This window comes from Megascapheus bottae, chromosome 14 (genome assembly GCF_031878675.1).
Source record: "Megascapheus bottae isolate mThoBot1 chromosome 14, mThoBot2.hap1, whole genome shotgun sequence".
Lineage (NCBI taxonomy): Eukaryota > Metazoa > Chordata > Mammalia > Rodentia > Geomyidae > Megascapheus > Megascapheus bottae.
The window spans coordinates 59537013-59562754 of NC_143522.1; the positions used below are offsets into that span (position 1 = coordinate 59537013).

Genomic DNA, 25742 nt, shown 5'->3' on the forward strand with positions numbered 1-25742 from the left:
ACAAAAAAAAACTTGTGGGCCAGTAGTGTAGCCTAGTGGTAGAGTGCTCACCTAGCATACATGAAGCCCTGGGTTCCCATACTCAGAAAAAGCCAGAAGTGATGCTGTGGCTCAAGTGGTAGAGTGCCATCCTTGAGAAAGCCCTGGGACTGGCAAAAAAAAAAGGGGGGGGGGCAGAGAGTGGCCTACTGGTAAGTGCTTGCCTAGCATGCACAAGCCCTAGGTTCAATTCCTTGGTACCACATATACAGAAAAAGCCAGAAGTGGTTGTGTGGCTCAAGTGGTAAAGCTGGTAAAGCACTAGCCTTGAAAAAGACCAACGATAATGCTCAGGCCCTGAGTTCAAGCCCCAGGATAGAAGCTAATTAAAAACACTGGTTGTATCTTGAGAAAGATGGATTGAATTTAGGACTGGACAGGAGTTGGGTTTCCAGGATACTCTCTCTCTCTCTCTCTCTCTCTCTATTATATATATATAAATGTGAATATATCAGTGGTTTGTTTGGGTTTGGTGAGGTAGAGTTTCACTATTTTCCCAGATCTGAATTAAGGCAGTCGCCATATTCACAAGTAAATATTCTAGTATACTAGTTTTCAAACTTTGGGTCACAGTCTTTTAGCAGGTTATGAAATTAAATATAACTGAAAGTATAAAGTATCCACAAATCCTTATCACTTTGAAGAAATAATCGAATAAAGAGGTGGTCTAAACAAATTTGTACAGGAAAATTACAAATAATATATGTAGACAGTCCTCTTCCCAAAAGAGGAATAATAAACATAGGAGCCTAATATGGAGAAAACTGATGAAGCCATTGTGGTCATTGTTCACAGTGAGAGGCCATGCTGATAGAAATGTGATAAAGATGGCACTTGATCTCCGTGTTCTTCTTCCAAAAGCCTATGACCCCATTGAGATGATGACAACATCAGGGGAGAAAAAAGATAGGCCTCCCATAAAACACCTGATGCCAAGATGAAACTAAGGCAACTATGAAATCAGGAACAACTTAAGAAAATGTGAACACTACATTCCATGTGTTACTATGGTGCAGAGAAGGACATTATACAGAAAATAAGAAATCACGTAAAGGATGGACTTCTAATAACAATAGCATATCAAAGGTAGTAATAAGGGAATGATAGTAGAAAAAATCAGGGAAACCAGATATGCAATATATAGGAACTACAATCTCTGCAAATTTTCTACAATTCTAAAACTGTTCTAACTAAGCTTTATTAATTGAAAAAGCAAATAAAAACCCATTTACAAAATAACATTTCCCCAAGCATTCTACTACTGTAACGTGTGTGTGTGTGTGTGTGTCGCGCGCGCGCGCGCACATGCGCGCGCAGTTCTTGGGCTTTTTTTGCTCAAGGCTAGTATTCTACTAGCAACAGCTCCATTCCTGGCTTTGTAGTAGTTAAGATAAAAATCTCACAGACTTTCCTGCCTGGGCTCTTAGATCTCAGCCTCCTGAGTAGCTAGAATTACAGGTGTGAACTACCAGTACCCAGCAACAATACTGATGACTTTCAAATAGGAAAGTTGAAGAAATTTTACAGTGAATTTCCATATATTTGCCACTTAGATCATACCATTAATTTATTACATTTGCTTTTTTATTTGTAGAGCCATTTATTCCTCTCTAGCCACCCATTAATCTCTCTTAACTTTTTTAGTATTTTTACAGTAACTTGTAGATATCTATGCAGTACCCCAAATACTTCAACATACCTATACATATATGTATTTGTATGTGTGCATGTACTGAAGCCTGAACTTACACAGTCTTACCCTCCTTTCTTGCCTGGCTTTTTGGCCCAAGACTGGTGCTCTACCGTTGAGCCATGCCTTCACTTCTGGCTTTTACTGGGAAACTGAAGAGTCCCACAGACTTCTCTGTCCAGGCTGATTTCAAATTTTGATCCTCAGGTCTCAGGCTCCTGAATAGCTAGGTTATAGATGAGCCAACAGCATTTGTCTTAGCATATGTATTATTAACCAGAACAGCTCGGCACTCAATGTGCAACCTATTGGCCATGCTTCAATATGATGCTCTATAAAGACACTTCTAGTTCTAACCTCCCAGAAAGAAATATGAAATTGATCAACTGTAATACATCCTCATCTTTTCATCTCTAGGGATTAAGTGTATGTAGGACCCTCGGACACGGCTGCGTTCATCATCTACTGTGGACCTGCCAAGTTCACAGGTCTTGCACTTCAAATAACATCCCCACTAACTCAGGGAAAATTCTTGTTCCATTTCCTTTTCTCCTCTGGGAATGTTGTAGAATCCCTGCTAGGCATCCCCACACCCTTTGTGCAATACTTACCCCACTGGTAAGTTTCGTTTTTGTTCTTGTTTTTCATATACAGTCATACATGCTTTTTGAGCAATGACTCCCCTAGTTTCCTTAATCACCTTGTGTATTGTTGAAGCAAAGAGTTCATTAAGTAGAGAGAGTTCATACCTGTTCCCTGACCACTCCCGGCATTTCTCTAAACACATTCTTCTATTATTTTCTTTTCCCAGTCCTGGGCTTGAGCTCAAGGCCTGAGCACTGTCCTTGGGTTTTCTCAAGGCAAGAACCCTACCACTTGAGCCAGAGCCACCGCTCCCAGTTTTTTTCTATGTATATGGTACTGGGGATTTGAACCCCTGCCTTCATGCATGCTAGGCAAGCACTCTACCACTAGGCCACACTCCCAGCCCCCTCTATTGTCTTACCCCTCTCTCCCAGTTATTTGTCTGCCTCCTTCTTGAGTATTCCTAGCCTGAATACCTGCTTACACTACTGATCTTCAGTTCTCAAACAAAGTCTGCCTCTCACCTCTCCATATTGTTTACTCTGACACTGTATACTTTAAGAATCATTTACAGTTGGGCTTCTCTACGTTATTATTATTGTATAATCCTACAATTATAAATTATGTAATTGTAAATTTGAAAAAAAAAAGAAAAAAAGATGCACTCAAGTCCTCAAATGGCTTCATTTCATCTTTTGGAAAAATTTACATCCTATCTGGTGATGGTCAATTCAACATGTCCTTGTCATCTATGCATTTGAAGTCAGTGAGAAGGAATGCTGTGCTTCCACTTGTAAGGTAGAAGCCAATTTGATCCCTCCATGAAACATCTCTGTAGCCTCGTGCGTGCGTGCGTGCGTGCGTGCGTGTGTGCATGTGCATGCATGTGTATGACTGTGGATGTGCATGTGGTGGGCGCCAGCCTTGGGGCATGAACTCAGTATTGCCTTTCAGCTTTTTTGTTCATCAATAGCACTCTATCACCTGAATCACAGCTCTACTTCCAACATTTTGGTGGTTAATTGGAAATAAGAATCTCATGGACTTTTCTGCCCAAGCTGGTTTCAAACTGTCATCCTCAGAGCTCAGTCTCCAGAGTAGCTATAATTACAGACTTGTGCCACTGGCACCCAGTGCTGTACCACTTGAGCCACAGCACCATTTCCAGCTTTTCTATGTATGTGGGATACTGAGGAATTGAACCTGGGTCTCCATACATGCTAGGCAACCACTCTACCACTAGGCCAAACTCCCAGCCCTAAACCAGGGCATCTGAAAGCAGAAGTTTGACCATGGTATCTTTGAAACCATAATTTCTTTTTACCTGGCTGTTGAAATCAAAGTTATAAGATTGAAATTCCCATCATCAATTTTCTGTTAAAATAATTTTGCTGAAAGGAAATAAATGGATGACAGTCTTCGCTTTTTGGTCATCTCCCATAATTTACTGGCAATAATTTGTAAGAAGAATAAAAATTAACTTAATAGCAAATGATCAAACACTGGAGTACGTGTTGTAATCACATGCACAACAATCAGTGATGTGTCTTCCTGGAAGATGGAGTGAATGACACACAGACCTCTCCATGGTCCAGCTGTCAGATCCCTGGCTGCTCAGGTCTAGATAACATCCTGTTAACCCAAGTGTAACTTTGCCATACTCTGCTTGGCTTTTTATAGCATAATGTCTGGGATTGTGAAGTAACCATCTGTCTAACAGGGCTTAGGAAATAAGAGATGATCTGGGAGAGCAAAAAATAATCATATAGTCAGGCGCCAGTGGCTTATGTCTGTAATCCTAGCTACTTAGGAGGCTAAGATCTGAGGATCATGGTTTGAAGCCAGCTCAGACAGGAAGTTCATAAGACTCATCACAAAGGAGCCAGAAGTAGAGCTGTGGCTCAACTAGTAGTGCACCAGGCTTGAGTGGAAAAAGCTAAGGGATAGGCCACTAAGCCTTAAGTTCAAGCCCCATTACCAGTATACACAAACAGAAATGTGTATTTGTTGCATAATATTTGGAAATGCTTCAAGGAAATAATGATAAAGGCTCTGTTGTAGACTAACCATCACAGCAGACCCTTTGTCAAGCACTGATTAACTTCTCTTACCCTTCTACTTCATTGTTAGAATCTGCCTAGAGCTCAGAAACCCTTGACAGGGGTAGGGCAGAGCCAAGATAAGCTGGGTCTGTTTTACTCAAGTTCAAGTTTTTTGGTTTTTTTTTTGGTAAGGAATGGGGCTTGAACTCTGGCCCTGGGTGCTGTCCCTGAGCTCTTCAGCTCAAGGCTTCTGCCCTAACCCTTGAGCCACAGCGTCACTTCCAGTTTTCTGGTGGTTAATTGGAGATAAGCGTCTCAAGGACATTTTAGTGCCCAGGCTGGCTTTGAACCGTGATCCCCAGATCGCAGCCTCCTGAGTAGCTAGTCTTACAGGCATGAGTCACTGAGTCTGGCTCAAGCTTCTCTTTAAGTAGCCAAAATCCCTAAAGAAAATACTTAGTGTTATCCAGCTTGGCTTAGATACTTTAGCCTGCAACTAACAAGGGTCACTTGAAGGCTTTGGCCTGTGAACTTTCTTTGTGTGTGTGTGGGGGGGGGGGGGGTCATGGGGCTTGAACTCTGGGCTTGAGTGCTGTCCCTGAGCTCTTCAGTTCAACGCTACCACTCTACCCTTGGGCCTGGGCATTGTCCCTGAGCTCTTCAGCTTAAGGCTACCCCCCTACCCTTGAGCCAAGCCCTACTTCCTGTTTTCCAGCTTTGCGCACCCTGTGTGCAACTGTGAACTTTCTTGATATTCTTTTTTTTTTTTTTTTTTTGCCAGTCCTGGGGCTTGAACTCAGAGCCTGGGCACTGGCCTTGGGCTTTCTCAAGGCTAGAGCTCTACCACTTGAGCACAGCACCACTTCTGGCTTTTTCTATGTTTGTGGTACCAAGGAATCAAACCCAACCCAGGTCTTCATGCATGCTAAACAAGCACTTTACCACTAGGCCAAACTCCCAGCCCTCTTGACATTCTTTTGTGTATGGTATGTATGTGTCCCAGTACTAGGGACCTAGGGCCTTATGGTCTGTCTTGCTTTTTTTTTTTTTTTTAACTTAAAGCTGGCCCTCTAGCACTTGAGCAACACTTTCACTTGTAGCTTTTTGCTGGTTAATTAGGCATAAGAGTCCCATGGACTTTTCTGCCTAGACTGGCTTTAAACCATAAGCCTCTGCCTCCTGTGTAGCAAAACTTTACTTTGCTTAAGGTTGAAATCAGGGAAACAGAAATATCTGCCTTCAAAAAACCTGAGAATCAGCCGACGTCTCATGCCTGTCTATTCAGGAGGCTGAGATGTAAGGATTACAGTTTGAAGCCAGCCTAGGCAGGAATCTTCATGAGATGCTTATTCCCTAATAAACACACACACACACACACACACACACCACCACCACCACCACCACCACCACCACCACATCCACATCCACCAGAAGATACTAGAGCAACAGCAAAAAAGCTGATGAGTTCAAGACCCAATACTAGCACCAAAAAAAAAAAAATTGTGAGATTTACATGAATTTTTCTTTTTTGATGAATACTAATTGTTTTTGTTATAGCATTTCCATGCACGCATATAATGTTTCTGATCAAATTGACCCCCCTGTATTACCCTCTGATAGTCCCTCCCGCTAACTACTCAGGAGGCCGAGATCTGAAGATCAAGGTTCAAAGCCAGCCTGAGCACAAAAAGGACCTGAGACTCTTATCTCCATTTAGTCTCTAGAAAACGGGAAATGGCTTGGCTCAAGGCCAAGTTCAAGTCCCACCAAAAAAAATTAAAATTAAAAAAAAAAGCAAACAACATTTCCTCTGCCTCGGAATTTCTCTGGCTCATCCACAGCTCCACAGCATTGCTGAAGAGCCTCTTCTCCAGGAAGCTCCTGCTTACTCTGTCTGCTCCTTCCTGCACACTGAAAGAGTATCCCATCACAGGTACAGCTGTCATCTTCTATGCCATGGCTGGTCTGTTTAGCACCTAAGGCCTGAAAACCAAAGGAGCAAAAATCATAACCAGGCATCACATCTATAATTGTAACTTCTCAAGCAACTGAGATCTGAGGATCACAGTTCAAGGCGAGCCAGGACAAACAAATTCAATCTTCAGTTAACTAGCAAAAAAAAAAAAAAAAAAACTAGACCTGGCCAGGCAACTAGAATTACAGGCTCATGCCTATAATCCTGGCTATTCAGGAGGCTGACAGCTGAGGTTGATGTTCAGAGCTAGTCTGGGTAGGAAAGTCTGTGAGATTTCTAATTAACCACCAGAAAACCAGAAGTGCCACTATGGCTCAAAGTGGTAAAGAGCTAGCTTTGAACAAAAAGAACTTAGGGACAGTCCCCAGGCCCTCAGTTCAAGCCCCATAACTGACCAAAAAAAAAAAAAAAAAGCCAGAACCAGAGATGGGACTCAAGTGATGTTAAACTAGTTGGCACCAGTAAAACTGACAACTAGAGGGAACATGAACACAGAAATGTGAATGCTCAGAATTGTTTTGGATGATAACTAATGAAAACTGATGTTTAGTTTTTATGCATTCAAACCTCATTTTGCTCAGGGGAGTGAAGGCCAGTGTTATCAATGATGGTATGTTATTTCCTTCTGGTTCATCTTTAGCACGGACTGAAATTTAATCTTTCTTTCCTTGTTGGTTTTTTTGTTTGTTTGTTTTTGTTTTTGTTTTTTTGGTCAGTCCTGGGGCTTAAACTCTATACTTGGGCCTTTCCCTGAGCTCTTGAGCTCAAGGCTACCACCCTACCCCTTGAGCCACAGCCCTACTTCCTGTTTTCTGGAGGTTAATTGGAGTCTCACAGACTTGAGTGCCCAGGCTGGCTTTGAATCACAATCCTCAGATCTCAGCCTCCTGAGTAACTAGGATTACAGGTGTGAACTACCACTCCCGCCTTTAATCTTTCCTTTCTATTCTTTCACCCTCCAGGTTTCAGTTGCAGCCATCTCTTGTCATAACTTTTCAATTCTATTTGGAAAAACACTGGCAAGAAAAAAAAATGATAAAGTTTTTTCTAATGGTAAATAAGCAAGGACAGACCCGACTTTCTAAGTATTATGAACATGTGGAGATTAATAAGCGGACCCTTTTGGAAACAGAGGCCATAAGAAGCTGTCTGTCACGGTCCAGTGAACAGGTAAGTTCCTGATGCTGTCTTTTGTCCTTAGTCTCTGAAGATCTGTGACTGCTGAGTGTTCCAGGCCACCGTTTTCTCTAAACTGTATTTTTTCAATGGCTATTAAGGAAAATCAGGAGTGAGGAAGTGAAATGAGGACCAAATGCAGCAAAACTCCCTTTACACCCCCTTAAGAGATTAAAAACGAGGAAATCCAGGGCAAGGCTTGGGTTCTTACTTCAGTCTCAGAACACCATAGAAGTGGCAGCTAAATTTATTCTTGCTAGCAGACATAATCTTTTTTTGTTCATATGAATTCAGCCTGTGGAACACTTAAGAGTTGCCTGTGGCAGGTGGCTTTCTGTAAGCCAAAACCAAAAAGAAAACATGAAGGTCATATGACTGGTACAGAGGTGAATGAATACTCATGATCCCTTTTATGCCAGGGGATAATAATATGATAGTCATGGGGAGAAGAGCTTTCTCTATTTTTCATTTTTTATAAATACACTATCCCCACAGTTTAAGAACTAGTGTTTTGTTTTAAAAACAAAACAAGGAAGTGGCCATGTGGCTCAAATGGTAGAGCTGAAGAGCTCAAGACAGTGCCCAGATCTAGAGCTCAGGCCCTGAATTCAAGCCCCAGGACTGGCAGAAAAATTATATAAAACTACAAATCTATACATCCTGCTGAAATTTGGAGTTTAAAAACTAGAGGCATGGTTTGAATGGTGAAGTCTTTACCTAGCAAGCACAGAATCCTGAGTCCAAACTCCAGTACCATTGAAAATTTTCTGTGTGTACTGAGGCTTGAAGACAAGACCTTGGACTCTTGCTTGGCTATTTTTGCTCAAGGATGGTATTCTACCACTTGAGACACAGCTCTACTTCTAGTACCATTTAAATAATAAGGTTAAATAATTATAGTAATAGATAATTTTTATAGTACTAAGGGTTGAGCCTATGCATTTGTTACGCTAAGCACATCCTTAGCTACACTCCAGCTCATGTATAAGATTTTTTTTTTTGGATCATTTGTGGGTCTTGGACTCTAGGCCTGAGTGCTGTCCCTTCCCTGAGCTATTCAGCTCAAGGCTACTGCCCTACCCCTGGAGCCACAGCCCCATTTCTTGGTTTTCTAGTGATTAATTGGAGAGAAGAGTCTCACAGGCTTTAATGCCAGGCTGACTTTGAACCACAATCCTTAGATCTCAGCCTCCTGAGTAGCTAGGGTTACAGGTGTGAGCCACCACACCCGACTTGAACATCCATTTTTTTTATAAGGAACTTTATTTGGAGAATTCTCATCCCTCCTCCCCCAATCCTGGAGCTTGAACTCTGGGTCTGGGAGCTGTTCCTGAGCTGCTTCTTTGCTCAAGGCTAGCACTCTACCACTTGACCCAAACCTCTACTTCTGGCTTTTTCTGTGATTAATTGAAGATAGAATCTCATGGACTTTCCAGGCTGGGCTGGCTTTGAGTCTCAAACCTCAGGTCTCAGCCTCCTGTGTAGGTAGGATTACAGGAGTGAGCCACTAGTGACTGGAACTTAATTTTTTACTGTGGGTCCTAAATATCAAATGCATTGGAAAATCACTCAGCAGCTGAGATACAAATTAGAAAGCTTGTTCAGCTCATCCACTAATTTGCTCACTTCTTCATTTCTCTAAATATAAAGGTGATCTGAGCTAGGTGCAGTAGCTCATGCCTGTAATCCTAGCTACTCCGGAGGCTGAGATCTGAGGATCTGGTTCAAAGCCACCTGGGCACTAAAGACAGTGAGACTCTTATTTTCAATTAACCACTAGAAAACCGTAAGTGGCATTGTGGGTTAGGGTGTTAGGTAGCCTTGAGCTGAAGAGCTCAAGGACAATACCTGGCCCAGGGTTAGGGTGGTAGCATTGAGCTGAAGAGCTCAGGGACAACATCCAGGCCCAGAATTCATGCCCCCAAACAACAATTAAAAAAAAACATTTGTGGGGACCACCACTAAGTAATAAAAAGCTGAAAAGGTACACATTACAAACATGTTTCCATGGCTTCTAAATTAATTTTCCAGTTGCAATGTCTCAGAGTTCCACTTTGAATTCAAACTTTGTCTACCAGGGCACACTGTTTCATGATATCAAGTAGAACTAAACTGTTCTAGGCTGTGTTAACAGCCACAAAGGGAAACACACTTGAAAGCACACCTGCGTGAATCTTTCTACAGAATGTAGGACCTCCACAATTTCAAAATATCATTTTCATGGACAACTGACCCTTTTGAAATACAAGCATTGGGACAGAGTGGTATTCCAAATTATTATAGATTTAAAAATGAATCCACTGACTCAATATTTGCATACCCAATGCTATGGCCATGGTATTGGAAATATAAACACAACTACATAGACATAAAAACCTATGACTCTACAGACATAATGTTTTATTACATAGATTAATATGTATCTATGATATGCAAACCCTTAGTCTAATTTTGATTATGTTCTAAAAACTAAGTGCCAGTGATTGCATACAGAGATTCCCTTCTTGAATACTTGTTTGTTAAACATGTCATTTGAAATATGATGTAAAAATCAATGTTAATAAATTCTTTAATTAAAAAAATGAATCCACTGAGCTTCTGGTCTGATCATTGAATGAGGCACCATATTAGCATATTAGCAGCTTTGTTTTCATGTCATCCACAAAAGAACCTTGATGCTTCTTTGTTTAAATGCCAGAAACTCCTGAGAAACTTTGAAAAAAGATTTCTCAGTGCTTCCAAATAGATTTGTTTCCTTGAAATATCCAACTTGCAGAAAGCATCCTGGCTCTCCTGTGAGCTGAATACCTCATAATAGTCCAGTATTTATTACTTTTATCTTAATTTTAGTTAGAACTCCTAAGCTCCTTTCCATGGAGGAATTTCCATGATCAAAGGCTGCAGCTTCAGGGGTTGGGAGTTTGGTCTAGTGGTAGAGTGCTTGCCTAGTATGCGTAAAGACCCGCGTTCAATTCCTCAGTACCACATACTTAGAAAAAGGTGGAAGTGGTACTTGGCTCAAGTGGTAGAGCTCTAGTTTTGAGAAAGCACAAAGACAGCACACAGGCCCTCAGATCAAGCCCCAGGACTAAAATAAATAAATAAATAAAATAGTGATAGGTTAAATTTAAAACCAAGTCTGGGCACAGCAACATGTCTGTCGTTATTCCAGATATTTGGGAGGCCCAGGCACAAAAATCACTTTAGCCCAGGAGTTTGAAGCCAGCTTGCATAATATAGTGAGATGCTATCACAGAAAGCAATTAAAAAAAATCCAACTTAAGTCACTATGATGTGGGTCTTTAGCCTGTTAAGTTTAATGAGGAAGCCATGTTTCCATGTGCAAATATGTATATACATTCATGTATAATTCATGTAAAATAATTTAAAATACACATTTGCATTGGGGGGGAAAGTCATGGGCTTGAACTCTGGCCCTGGGTGCGGTCCCTGAGCTCTTCAGCTCAAGGCTATCTTTCTACTCCTGGGCCTGGGGTTTATCCATGAGCTCTTTAGCTCTATCCTACCTCAAGAGCCACAGCCTCACTTCCCTTCTAGTGATTAATTGGAGATAAGAGTGGTGGCTTGTGCCTATAATAGCTACTTAGGAGGAGACCTCAATATCATGGCTTGCAGCCAGCCCAGGCAGCAAGTCCATGAAACTCCTATCTCCAGTTAACTAAAAAAGCCAGAAATGCTGAGAGGGGTGGCTCACCCCTACAATCATTGCTACTCAGGAGGCTGAGAGCTGAGGATCACAGTTCAAAAGCAGCCCCGGCACTACAGCACTGAAGTCCGTGAGACTCTTATCTCCACCTAACCACTAGAAAACTAGAAGTGGTGCTGTGGCTCCAGGGGTAGGGCTGAAGAGTTCAGGAACAGCGCCCAAGTCCAGAGTTTAAGCCTCATGACTAACCAAAAAAAAAAAGCCAGAACTAGAGCTGTAGATTAACTGACAATGTGACAGTGCACCAGTCTTGAGTGGAAAAAGCTAAGGGACAAGTTCCCAAACCTGAGATTAAGCCCCAATACTAGCACACACAAACTGAAGGAAAACAGTTACAAAAACTAAATCCTAGCTGGCTCCTGCCTTATAATCCTAGGCAGGAGATTGAGATCAGAGGATTGAAGTTCAAAGCCAATCCAGGCAGGAATGTCCTGAGACTCTTATCTCCAGTTAACCACCAAAAAAGCCAGAAATGGGGCTCAGACTGAAATGGTAGAATGTTAACCTTGAACTATAACGCTCAGGAACACCCAGGCCTCAGTTCAAGCCCCAGGACAGGGAACAAAACAAAAGCAAAAAACAAAACCCTTGCAGCTTTATTCCTGTGCACATCCAGACACCGGTGTACAAAGCCATGAAATTCATGTGCGGTCACATTTGGCCACTCACAAACTGACAACAAAGGAAGAGCCACATTGTGCTTCCCATTGCTTGTGTAATTCCTGCCTGCCCACTGCCTTTCCACCGCAGTTTGTACAGTAGCTATAGGAAAGGTAAATGAAAAGGGAGCTGTTTTATTTCTGAGTCAGTTGTGGTAAACTGGTTATTCCTTGGAAGCAGTGTTTACAATGCAGGATTCTTGTCTAGCATCTGCTGTGCAAAGCCCATCTCTGAATAATTTATTTAAAAAGACCTTCACAAGTCGGGTGGGGTGGCACTCACCTGCAGTACCAGTATGATCACAGGAGTGGCAGAAGTAGGTGGATCATGAATTGGAGGCCAGGCTAGCTATGCTGTGAATTCCAAGCCAGATTGTGCTACATCGTGATTCTTGGGAGAATTTTTATATAAATGACTCACATTTGTATTCCTAACTACTCAGGCGGCTAAGATCTGGATGACTGAAGTTCAAAGACAGCCTAGACAGAAAAGTCTATGAGATTCCATCTCAAAAATAACTAGCAAAAAGTAAGACTAGAGGTGTGGTTCAGGTGGCAGATTACCAGCTGAACAAGCAAGCACAACAAACATAAGCCCTTGAGTTTAAATCCCAGTACCAGGAAAAAAAAAATAATTCAGGTAGATAGACAAAATACTGCTTATATTTATTATTATTAATATAAATATAATACTACAACTCTAAATAAATAATATAAAACCAAGCCTATCTAATGCTCCCCAAGAATACATGAGGCAGAGCATGAGTTTAAAATGCTGATTTGAGATTATATTCAAGGCCTCTGCCAACTCAATGTCTTTGTCAACCCCTTTTTGCTAATGGTTATTTACTTATTTTTTTTTTTTTTGCCAGTCCTGGGCTTGGGTTCAGGGCCTGAGCACTGTCCTTGGACTTTCTCAAGGCTAGAGCTCTACCACTTGAGCCTCAGCACCACTTCCAGCTTTTTTCTATGTATGTGGTACCAAGGAATTGAACCTGGGTCTTCATACATACTAGGCAAGCACTCTATCACTAGAACACTCACGGCACTACAAATGGTTATTTTTAAGATAGGGTCTCAGGGCTGGCTTGGAATTTGCTGCTCCTATTTGGCTTCTAATAGCTATCCCCCAATCTCTCTCTCCCTCCCTCCCTCCCTCCCTCCCTCCCTCTCTCTCTCTCTCTCTCTCTCTCTCTCTCTCTCTCTCTCTCTCTCTCTCTCTCCCTCCCTCCCTCCCTCCCTCCCTCCCTCCCTCCCTCCCTCCCTCCCTCCCTCCCTCCCTCTCTCTCTCTCTCTCTCTCTCTCTCTCTCTCTCTCTCTCTCTCTCTCTCTCTCTCTCTCGTGGGTCACGGGGCTTGAACTCAGCCTGGGCACTATCCCTGAGCTCTTCAGCTCAAGGCTAACCACATCTAAAAATACTTCCAAGCTGCTACCCGAAGATGGTGAGATGACCAACAAAGGTTGCAGCATCTAAGTGTTCGGTATTTCTAGGAATGTTTTGGCAGATGCTCAGAGCACAACCTAGCAATTCCACGTGAAGTCTCTGTCCGTCAAAGACATGATTATCTCATTATGTTTCGTCTAGTGCTCTTTCATCGAATATAAGGATTTTAAGCTGATCTATCGACAATATGCAGCTCTCTTCATTGTGGTTGGAGTGAATGACACAGAGGTAAGGTACTAGAAGAGCCTTGGAAAAATACAAGGAAATTAGGGATCAGTCTGCTTTTTATTTCTCCTTCCTTCACAATTTTTTTTTGTTTGTTTTGTTTTTTTGTGGGTCATGGGGCTTGGCCTGGGCGCTGACCCTGAGCTCTTAAGCTCAAGGCTACCTCCCTGCCCTTGAGCCAAGCCCTACTTTCTCTTTTCTAGAGGTTAATTGGAGATAAGAGTCTCTAGTCCTTTTGTGCCAGGCTGGCTTTGAACCTTCCTCCTCAGACCTCAGCCTCCTGAGTAGCTAGGATTACAGGTGTGAGCCACCATGCCCAGCTTTCATTGACATTTTCTTCTGTCTCCCTAAAAGGTATTGTGTCTCTTTCAAAGGATGTTGCCTTTTTTTTTCTTTTTTTTAAGCTTCCATATAGCTTTATGGAAGGAAAAAAAAAAAACCTATGATACTTCTTAGATTTGATGGAAAGCTTATCAGTTGGAGAATAAAGAAAGAGATGGTTTTCCTGTTTTCTTTGTTTTTTGTTTGTTTTTGCCAGTCAGGGCCTGGGCACTGTCCTTGGGCTTTATCAAGGTTGGTGCTCTACCACTTGAGCCACAGCACCACTTCCAGCTTTTTGTGGTACTAAGGAATGAAATGCATGGCTTCTTGCCTAATAGGCAAGCATCCTACCACTAGGCTATGCTCCCCACTCCTGTTTTGATTTTTTGTATGTGTGCCAGTCTTGAACTCTGGACCTGGACACCATTCCTGAGCTTTTGTGTTCTAGGCTAGCACACTTTTTCGTGAGTCACAGCTCCATTTGTGGTATTTTGATGGTTAATTGGAGATAAAAATCTTAGACTGTCCTGTCTGGGTTGGCTTTGAATGATGATCTTCAAATCTCAGCCTCCTGATTAGGTAGGATAATAGGCATGAGCCATTGGCCCCTGGCTTGTGTGTGTGTGTGTGATATTGGGATTTGAACTCAGGCTTGTACTTGCTAGGCAGGTGCTCTACCACTTGAGGCATGCCCAAAGCCAATTTTTTTTTCCAGTCCTGGGGCTTAACCTAGGGGCCTGAGCACTGTCCTTGGGCTTCCCTAAGGCTAGCACTTGAGCCACTTCGGGCTTTTTTTCTATGTATGTGGTACCAAGAAATCAACCCAGGTCTTCATGCATGCTAGGCAAGCACTCTACCACTAGGCCAAACTCCTGGCCTCTGAGGGTTTTTTAATTTTATTTATTTATTTTTTTTATGAATAGGAGGCCTATTCTAAATATATGCCAATGAGAAGCTTCTTTGTTCATACTCTCATTACACTACATGCACTAAAACTTGAACCCTCACTGGGCATTTCTACTACAATTGATTATACCCTTCCTATTTTGTTTCAGAATGAGATGGCTATTTATGAATTCATCCACAATTTTGTGGAAGTTTTAGATGAATATTTCAGCCGAGTGGTAAGTCATTTTTAATGACTAAAAGCTATTTTTCTCAGCACAGTTTTTGTGGTAAGTAATTTGATAGCTAAAAACGATTTTCCTCAGCACAGTTTTTGTTGTAGTTGCTGATTTTAGAAACAGTTTGGGTTAAAATAGAGCTTTAAAAGTTAAAAACTTGGTGGGTGGTGAGTGGGGGGGAGGGTGATGGGTACCAAGACATGTGAAAGGGTATCAATGTATGTGAATTAATGCACCTTCTATCTGGCAAATATCATGTAACCCTTTTATTAATTACAATAAAAAATTATTAAAAAAAAAAGTTAAAAACTTGGCCGGGAGTTTGGCCTAGTGGTTAAAGTGCTTGCCTAGCATGCATGAAGACCCGGGTTCAAATCCTCGGTACCACATATAGAAAAAAACCGGAAGTGGTGCTGAGGCTCAAGTGGTAGAGCTCTAGCCTTGAGAAAGTCCAAGGACAGTGCTCAGACCATGAGCTCAAGCCCAGGACTGGCAAAAAAAAAAAAAAGTTAAAAATTCAAGGGGCTGAGAAAACTTTCCTAGCATGCACAAAGACCCAGGTTCGATTCCTCGGTACCACATACATAGAAAAAAAAAAGCTGGAAGTGGTGCCGAGGCTCAAGTGGTAGAGCTCTAGCCTTCAGAAAGTCCAAGGACTGTGCTCAGGCCCTGAGCTCAAGCCCAGGACTGGCAACAAAAAAAAAAAGTTAAAATTCAAAAATATGACATTTTTTTCCCTTACTTATCTGTATGCATTAGATCCTTTGGAAGAATCACTTCATAAAAGGTGAACTACATCTCAAAGTCTTTTCTCTCAGTTATGAAATTTTGCAACGTAAGTTGCTCTCATATTGTTTTCTTCCCACTAATTTAATTCCTGAGATATCAGGCCCCTTTACATTTTCAGAATCATTTCCATCCTTTCATACAATCCCTTCCTCTCCTTTTTCTTCTTTCAGTACTAGAGATTGAACTCAAAGCCTTGTATTAGACAAAGCAGTCTACCACTTGAGGCACAACCTTAACCCTTTTGGTTTGCATTTTGTTTCTGAGATAAGGACTCTCCTCTAACTTTATTTGTGCTAGTTTACAATTTAAGATCTCCTGCCTCCACCTCCCAAGTAGCTGGGATTGTAGGTGTGCACAATCACACCTGCCAAACCTTTGCTTTGAGGGTCAAAAATCAACTCTCCTTAGAAATAAGCTGAGCTTGGTGCTTCACATCTGTAATCCTAGCAATTCAGGAGACTGAGATCTGAGGATCCAGGTTCAAAGCCAGCCCAGGCACTAAAAAGTCTGTGAGACTCTAATTTCCAATTAATGAGCACAAAACTGGAAGTAGTTCAATGGCTCCAGGTGTAGGGCAATAGCCTTGAGCTAAAGAACTCAGGGATAGTGCCCAGGCCCAGGGCTCAAGTCCCACTACTGGGGGGTGGAAGGGGCAGATAATGTATGCTCCATTTCAACCATTCTCTTGTATTTAGTAGCTATATTAAATATGATGGTACATACTATACAATTCACACAATTAGGTTTTAGTACTTACATGGTCATGAAACTACTGGTGCAATTAGATGCAATTAACTTAAGGAATTATATCACTTAACAGTGTATCTATGAACATTTCCTCCTTTGTTTCCTGTACTTACTTCAGGCTCTAGACTCCTTTACTTGCCAAGTCTACAGCTTGACTTATTCTACACTTTGGAGAATATAGAATTGTATAATTGTAGTGCAGCTTTTCTTTTGCTGCTTTTATTTATTTATTTATTTTTAGATATTAATTAGATATTTATTAATCTGACTTTGATAAAGAAGCACATAAGAGATTAAGTTTGGTAGTATATGCCTGAGATTCCAACTTTCCACAGGACAAAGATTGGAGGGAGTATGGTTGGAGACTGATCGCAGACAAAAAAAAATCAGTCAGGTTCTATCTTAACAAATAAGCCAACTTTGTTGCTGCTTTTATTTTTAATATCATGACCAAAAGGTTTGTAAATTTATTATTTTGTTTTCTTAGAGGTTATTGATTTAGCTCTTACATCTAAGGCTGTGATCCCTTTGGGATCATTTTTGCCTATGTCCTGAATTATGAATCTAAATTCCTCTTCTTTATAGTATTACTGGAGTTTGAACTCAGGACCTTGTGCTTGCTATTGTACCGCTTAAGCCATAGTTGTAGCCTTGTTTCATGCTGGTTATTTTTTATATGGGCTCATGAATTTTTCTGAGTAGACTGGCTTCAAACCTTCATACTTAAACACAGTCTGCTAACTAGCTAGGATCACAAACAGGAGCTAAGAGCACCTCGTACTACCAACTTCATTCTTTTTTTGTTTGTTTTTTGCTTGAATTCAGGGCTTGGGCACCATCCCTGAGCTTCTTTTGCTCAAGACTAGCACTCTATCATGATACATAGTACCACTTGCAACTTTTTCTGTTTATGTGGCACTGAGGAATCGAATCCAGGGCTTTATGCATGCTAGGCAAGTACTTTACCACTAAGCCACATTCTCAACCCCAACTTCATTCTTTTTTTGTATGTAGGTGAACAGGTGAAACACCATTTGTTGAGGATACTATTCTTTCCCATGAATCACCATGGCACTCTTGTTAAAAAACTGTCAGCCATAAGTGGATGTCAGTTCCTTGCCATTGGTCTGTATGTTTATCCTTATGTTAGCACTGCATTCTCTTGATTACTGTAGTTTTGGTGTAAATTGAAAACCCAACTATCTTTTTATACAGAATTAGTGGAAACAGTTTGCCTTGCTACCATATGCTTTTCTGAGTCTTGGTTAGACATTTTTGTGACACAAGCTTATTGTTTTGTTTTTCAAAGTTTTATGTAGTTCATTGCGCATTTATATGAAGGATGAGGAAGAGACTGTTGGAAAGTTGCTTTTTCCTGAGGCAGAGATGGACTTTGTTCCACAACTGGAAAAACTGAGTTAACAAAAAACCAAGAGACCAAGAAATTGTGTCCAGAGGTCATGTCTTCTACCCACTGCGAAGCCATAAATGAAATTTGGCAAACTCTTCATGGGGCAATCAACTAGCCTGTCTTTGTTGTCTTAGTGTATTACTTGGTTCTTAAAGTCTTTTTCCTAGACTAGAATCTTAAGTTGGGAACTTATTAGAAATTCTGAGTAGGGAAGCAGAGATCTAGGAGGGCTGTGGCTTAAGACCAGCCCAAGCAAAGGAAAAATTCTTATCTCAAAAAAGCTATGGGGCCAAGAGTTTGGCCTAGTGGTAGAGTGCCTAGCATGGACAAAAAGACCCAAGTTTGATTCCTTGGTACTACAAACATAGAAAAATCTGGAAGTGGTGCTGTGGCTCAATTGGTAGAGCTCTAGCCTTGAGAAACTCAGTCCTGAGTTCAAGCCCCAGAACTAGAAAAAAAAAAAAAAGCTTATGTAAGCTGGGCACCAGTGGCTTATGCCTGTAATCCTAGCTACTCAGGAGGCATAGATCTAAGGATCATGGTTCAAAGCCAGCCTGGGCAGGAAGGTTCAATGAGACACTTATCCTCAATTAACCATTCCTCCAAAAAAGTAGAAGTAGAGCTATGGTTCAAGTGGTAAAGTACCATTTTTGAGAAAAAAAAAAAAAAGGTCAGGGACAGTGCCCAGGCCATGCATTCAAGCCCCAGGACTAGCACAAAAAAGAAAGAAAACCAAACAAAATCTAAGCTATGTGTGGTTGCTGTAGCAAATTGGGAGGTGGAGGTGGGAGAATTGCTGGCCCTGGGCAAACGAGTAAGCAAAAAGGGCTGGGAATGGCTGTGAGTAACTTGGAGGAAAAGGAGGAGGGAGGGAGAGGAGGAAAGAGAAAGGGAGGGAAGGAAGGAAATAAATCAATCATCCTGGGCCACTCCCCAGACCATTGAATCAGAAACTCTGGACTGAAGCCCATCAACCCATGGTTTCACAAGCCTGTCGGGTGATTCTGACACATGCCTATGGTGACAAACATTAGTTTATTGTATGAGGCTTGACACCAGAAATTTCCTAACTCACTAACTGGTGTCTGTCCTACAAGGTGAGAGATATCTAGACCAAGGCTAGAAGAAGTCAAGCAGTCAGTCCATGCCAGAGACTGACCTTGAAGGAATCAAGGACATAGGGACAGGCTGGAAATCTGTGTCTGTGTTGATTGTTTGGTGACAGCAGCACACACAGCACTATTCATAAAATTTTCCTCAGTAGGAAGAAAGCTAGAGTGTCATAGGCACTAACTAGCTTTTTGTGGCTCTGGAGTGTTGAAAATGTGGTTAGTGGAAGTAATGAATTCAAATTTAATTTCACTGTAACTGATTTAAATGTAAATCGCCACACTGCATACCATAGCTGTAGCTTCTGCGTCTCTGGTATAGTGACATGTTAAGACAGGCTAGCTACCATTAGCCAAGTTAAAATGATACCCACCAGGAAGAATATAATTTCCCCAAATACCAGTGTTTTAAACCTTGGAGACTAAAACATGATTGTAAGCACTATCATTGCTGAAGCTTTTTTTCCCCCCCACTATTCTGTAACTAAAAATAACTAGTACATTGCTGAATTAGACATATAATTTTAGGAAGAGAGTCAGTGACCAGTAAACCACAGAAGTGAGGAGTGGAATTTAACTTATTACACAGCATTTGGACTGTACTAGGGGTGACCTGGTGTAGGCTCTCAAGGAAGAGGACGAGTAGGGTGGAGAATGCCTTGTTAAGATGTATTTTTTGGTTAGTGAGTTTTAAACATTCTTTCTGGACTTTTTTGTTGTTGTTGTTAGTTTGCTTGATCTCAGAATTTCCAGTCTTAAAGAAGAGTTTCATGCCATCTGGGTTGATAAATTTCTCAGCATTCTATTTTCTTTTTTCTTGCCTAAGCACTGTCCCTGAGCTCTTCAGCCCAAGATTAGAGATTAATTGGAGTTAAGAGTCTCAGAGCCAAGCGGGTAGCTTAAGCCTAGAATCCTAGCTACTCAGGAAGCTGAGATCTGAGGATCAAGGTTCAAAGCCAGCCCCAGCACTAAAATGTCTGTGATTCTCTTATCTCCAATTAACCTCGAGAAATGGAAAGTGGGGCTTGCCTCAAGGGTAGAGCAGTAGCCTTGAGCTGAAGAGCTCAGGGACAACGCCCAGGCCCAGGGGTAGGGCAGTAACCTTGAGCTGAAGAGCTCAGGGATAGCGCCCAGGCTTAGTTCAAGCCCCAAGACCTCCTCCTCCCCCCCCCCCCAAAAAAAGGAGTCTCAGGTCCTTTTGTTCCAGGGCTGGCTTTGAACCTTGATCCTCAGATCTCAGCCTCTTGAGTAGCCAGGATCACAGGCCTGAGCCACAGCGCCCAGCTAGCATTCTAGCATTTAGCTGTGCTAAAAGGCACAGCAGCTGTCAGGAAGCTAGGACAGGTGAAATGAGGCCATTTAGCAATGCTGAAGTCCCTCCCATACAAGCTCAATTCTCTTTCCCATGTCCTTGCTCTGGGACATCTTTATGACATCACGAGTAATGACATGATAAAAATGGTACAGATAAATTTTCCCAAATATTTTAAAATGTGGTTAAATTCATGAATGTGAATACAGAGGGTGGCTGGCTGCATACTATTTTATAACTTGCTTTTTTTTTTTTTTTCAAGTCATGGGACTTGAACTTGGGGCTTGGGTGCTATCCCTGAACTCTTTTGCTAGTGAGCCTAAGTGCCACCTCCGGTTGTCTGGTGGCTAATTGGAAATGAGGTTCATGGACTTTTCTGCCCAGGCTGGCTTTTAACAGTGATTCTCACAGCTCAGCCTCCTAAGTACCTACGATTACAGGTGTGAGCCATCAGTGCCCAGATGTTTACTTGATCATGTGTGAATGAGCTATAGTTTCCTTCAGTTGCCCCCTCGCCTTGGGAGATACTTAAGTGATTATTAATATTTTGCTACTATAAACAACTTCATGCTGCACATCCTTGTACATTGTGCCTTTGCCCAATTCCAGGAAAATAAAAGGATTCAAAGGGTAGAACTGGTGGGTAATGCTACTGCTACATGGATCAAATTGCTTTCTAGCTAAAAGTTTGTTATATTCCCTTCTACTTTCTAGCCTGTAAACTTCCTGTAAGCTGTAAGGTTTTATTTTATTTTGTGGGTCTTGAAGCTTGAACTGGCCTGGGCTCTGTCCCTGAGCTCTTTAGCTCAAGGCCATCACCCTACCCTTGAGCCAAGCCCCACTTCCCATTTTCTAGAGGTTAATTGGAGATAAGAGTCTCAGGTCCTTGGGAGTTTGGCCTAGTGGTTAAAGTGCTTGCCTAGCATGCACGAAGACCCAGGTTTGATTCCTTGGTACCACTTATATAGAAAAAAGCCGGAAGTGATGCTGAGGCTCAAGTGGTAGAATTCTAGCCTTGAGAAAGTCCAAGGACAGTGCTCAAGCCCAGGACTGGCAAAAAAAAAAAAAAAAAAAAAAAAAAAAAAAAAAGAGAGACTCAGGTCATTTTGTGCTTGGGCTGTCTTTGAACCTTGATCCTCAGATCTTAGCCTTCTGAGTAGATAGGATTACAGGTGTGAGTCATCAGGCCCCGCAGTAAGGGTTTTTGTTGTTGTTTTGTTTGTTCATTCATTTGTTTTATCACAGCCCCATTTCAGGGCTCCCCGGTCTGAGGCCTGGGGAGGCAGAGGTTATTACTGTCTGTGTTGTGTTTCTCCGGAGTCTCCTCATCTATGCATTCTCTTTCTCTTTTCCAGAGTGAACTGGATGTATCCTTTTTCTGGTTGCTTTCTACAGCCTGTAGCAAAGCACACTAGGTTTAATCAGGTAAGTGCCACAGGGCAGGAGAATGATCTATGAGAGAGGGAGGCTGCCACTCTCCTTGGTCAAGGGCACCTGAGTGCAGTAACTCCCACCCTGCTTTATAAAGCCTTGCTCCAGACAGATCAGTGCCATAGTAGTAGTTGATAATAACTAGCCATATTAATTTAACTTCTTTTATGTATGTGAAATAGGCTTATTTAGAACTTGCAAACGCAGCTTGAAAAATATGTGATTTTCCCAGAGACTTAATTTTCAGGGCTCCGGGTATGAATCTCCCCATCACAGTCATGAGGCCCACAGGGTTGGTAATTGAGAGTTAGAAGTTGCCAGGTTTTCCTAACTAGGAATGTTCTCCTTTTCATTTTTTTTTTTTAGATCAAAAGTGCCTGAGGGGCCCAGTGTGTGTGGTGGCTCACACTTAAAAGCCTAGCTCCTCAGGAGGCTGAGATCTAGAGGATTTCATTGTAAAGCCACCCAGGCAGAAAAGTCTTGGCTAGGCTGGGCGCAGTGGCTCACGCCTGTAATCCTAGCTACTGAGGAGGCAGAGAGCTGAGGATCAAGGTGCAAAGCCAGCCCGGGCACAAAAGGACCTGAGACTCTAACCTCTAGAAAATGGGAAGTGGGGCTTGACTCAAGGGTAGAGCGGTTGCCTTGAGCTGAAGAGCTCAAGGACAGCACCCAGGCTGACTTCAAGCCTCATGACCCACAAAACCAAAATAAATAAATAATAAAATAAAGTCTTGGCTAAACATCTGCCTCAAGGAATACAATTCCACCTGTGAGCAAGGAGGCCAATCAAGTGCCAGGTCCTGCATTCAAGCCCTAGTCAAAAAAAAAAAAAAAGAAAAAAGAAAGAAAGCCGGGCGTAGTGACTCATGCCTGTGTAATCCTAGCTACTCAGGAGGCTGAGAGCTGGAGATCTAGGTTCAAGGCCAGCCTGGGCACAAAAAAACCAGAGACTCTTATCTCCAATTAACCTCTAGAAAACGGGAAGTGGGGCTTGGCTCAAGGGTAGGGTGGTAGCCTTGAGCTGAAGAACTTAGAGACAGCTCCGAGGCCTAGTTCAAGCCTCATGCCCCCCCCCCCCACAAAAAAAGCCTCAAAGGGGATGATATATATATATATATATATATATATATATATATATATATATATATATGTATATATATATAAAATGCCCAAGGACCCCACAACATAATTTTGTGAGAACACTGCAGACCTATACATTTTGGCAGGAGTCCTCTAGGCAGTGTGCCATAGCTATAAACAGAAAGCATTTTGATCTACTGCAGAATCTGCCTACCACTGGAAAGAGATAAAAATGTCTTTGAGAATATATCAGAATGTGTGTGTGTGTCTGTGTCTGTGTGTGTGCTGGTCCTGGGGCTTCTTGGGGTTTGGGCACTATCTCCAAGCTTTTGTGCTCAGGGAAAGTGCTTTACCACTTGAGCCACAGCGCCACTTCCAGCTTTATAGAGTTAATTGGAGATAAAGAATCTCATTGATTTGTACTTTCCTACTGAGGCTAGCTTCAAACCTCAGATCTCAGTCTCCTGATTATAAGCATGAGTCGCCAGCGCCTGGCTAGATTTGAATGTAGAGTAGTAACATTAGAAAAAATATTCATTAATTTCCCTTCATTTTTTTTTTTTTTTGCCAGTCCTGGGCTTGAACTCTGGGCCTGAGCACTGCCCTGGGACTTTTTCAAGGCTAGAGCTGTATCACTTGAACCTCAGCACCACTTCTGGCTTTTCTTTTTTTTCTATGTATGTGGGTCTTCGTGCATGCTAGGCAAGCACTCTAGACCAAACTCCTGGCTCCTCATTAATTTTTACTCTATACTTAACATATAACAAATGTGTTTATGTGTGAACATGTATACACACTTCTGTGTTTACAGAGTGGATGTCTATGCCAAGAACGAGTCTATTTACATCAACTTACTATTCTGGAAAAATGGCTAGTTAACTATTATTGATAGGAAATTGTCATCCTGTTAATAAAATTCACTTGCAGGCTAGTTAGAAGCATCAAGTTAACTGGGAAGAAAAAGCACCCTCTAGTGGCTAATGACATGAATCTATGATCCCTTTGACTTAAGAAACCTAAGAGCTGGGTGTAGTCCTATCTACTCAGGAGGCTGGGATCTGAGGATCAAGGTTCAAAGCCAGCCCAGGCACAAAAGGACCTGAGACTCTTTTTTTTTTTTTTTTTGCCAGTCCTGGGCTTGAGCTCAGGGCCTGAGCACTGTCCTTGGGCTTTCTCAAGGCTAGAGCTCTACCACTTGAGCCACAGCACCACTTGTGGCTTTTTTCTATGTATGTGGTACCGAGGAATTGAACCTGGGTCTTTGTGCATGCTATGCAAGTACTCTACCATTAGGCCAAACTCCCATCCCAGGACCTGAGACTCTTATCTCCAATTAAGTCTACAAAATGAGAAGTGGGGTTTGGCTCAAGGGTAGGGTGGTAGCTTTGAGCTGAAGAGCTCAGGGACAATGTCTAAGCAGAGTTCAAGCCCCATGACCCACCAAAAAAAAAAAAAAAGGAAAGGAAAAAAAGGAAACCCAAGAGCTGGGTGGCCTAGGCCTGCAGTGTTACTTACTCAGGAGACTGACATTTGATGACTGGGGTTCAAAACCAGCCCAGGCAGAAAATAAAATCTTTAAAAAAAAATGCTGGACTGGTGATGTGGCACAAGTAGTAGAGTGCTAGCTATGAGTGAAAAAGCTGGGTGAAACTCAAGGTCAATCTCAGTAAACAGCATGCACACAAATACACACGCACACACACACACACAAAAGAATATGTCCAGCAAATTGATATGAATTAGATGGTACAGGCTATGTATTAGATGAGTTATGCTGCCAGTTATCATGTACTGACCAGATGTATATTGGAAGTTGAGGGAGGTATGCTTGTCTTTATAGGCCTCTGCTGGGTAGCATAGGTCTGTGTAATGAGCTCTAGCATTCCAGTGTCAGCTTACCTTCCACACCAAGACACATGATTTTTATCTTTCCACTTCACTGCACCTGCTTTTATTTCTTTCTTCCCACTTCTCCAAGTTATATGCTTACTATCATGATGCACCTCTCATCTGTTGACACTGATTTTTTTTTTTTACAAGTCTCACAGAACTTTTCTGCCCAGGTTGGCTCTTAACTGTGATCCTCAGATCTCAGCTTCCTGAAGAGCTAACAAGTGTGAGCCACCTTACCCTTGCTTCCACTGACATTTTTAAGAGGTCACCATCTTTAGCTATCTGACCCTCTCTTTAATGGAGGGTTCTATCTTGGGGAACCTCTGCAGATGGCAATTAGATAGGAGACGAAGCCTGTGGATGCTTGGCAGCAGTGTCCTGCACTGGGATCTGGTTCCCGCATGTTCTGTGTCATTTTTCTTTAGAATATAGCCAGGACCTGCTGAAGCAGCCAGCACTGAAGAGGCTGCTCTGCCCAGAAAGCCACAATTACATCGCAGCACGAAACACATTATCTCTGTGTTTAGTGTTTATTCAGGCTTCAGACAGCCTTCCTTGTTAGCCCACATGGAACAGACCACAAGTTAAGGTCCCAGTACTGCAACTGGACAGGGAAGTCAAGCCCTCATAATATTTCCCAGAAGCCCCTGACTAGCAACCATATTTTTCAGAGGCTTTTCTACTTCAGTGCCTTTTAAAGATAGTTTCCAGGACTCAGACTTAGACTTTGAGAAAGGAAATGTACCATTTACATTTCTCCCTAGGATGGGTTTGTTCTAGTTCTACTAAGACATTACAGAGCAAGACAGATGGGATTTGAAAAGCACGGAAACCAGGACAGAAACTGGCTAGTTGAAATCCTCCCATTGCCTCTGCTGCTGTGGGTTTGGAGAGTTCCTGTTGGAACTGAGCTCAGCAGTGGCCTGATCACTCCTGTGCTGGGAGCTGTGTCTAACCTCATCT

The 25742-nt window shown here is 42.1% G+C and overlaps 1 protein-coding gene across 1 annotated transcript in view; it reads left to right on the plus strand.

Annotated features, from left to right (window-relative positions):
- Ap4s1 (adaptor related protein complex 4 subunit sigma 1) overlaps positions 1–25742 on the plus strand; it is a 40541-nt gene that overhangs the window by 7219 nt on the left and 7580 nt on the right. Inside the window, exons 2-5 of the mRNA XM_090345346.1 lie at positions 7294–7501; positions 13479–13565; positions 14939–15007; positions 21731–21742. Coding sequence (XP_090201472.1) covers positions 7364–7501; positions 13479–13565; positions 14939–15007; positions 21731–21742 — 306 coding nt within the window. The 5' untranslated portion in view covers positions 7294–7363. The remainder of the gene's footprint in view (positions 1–7293; positions 7502–13478; positions 13566–14938; positions 15008–21730; positions 21743–25742) is intronic.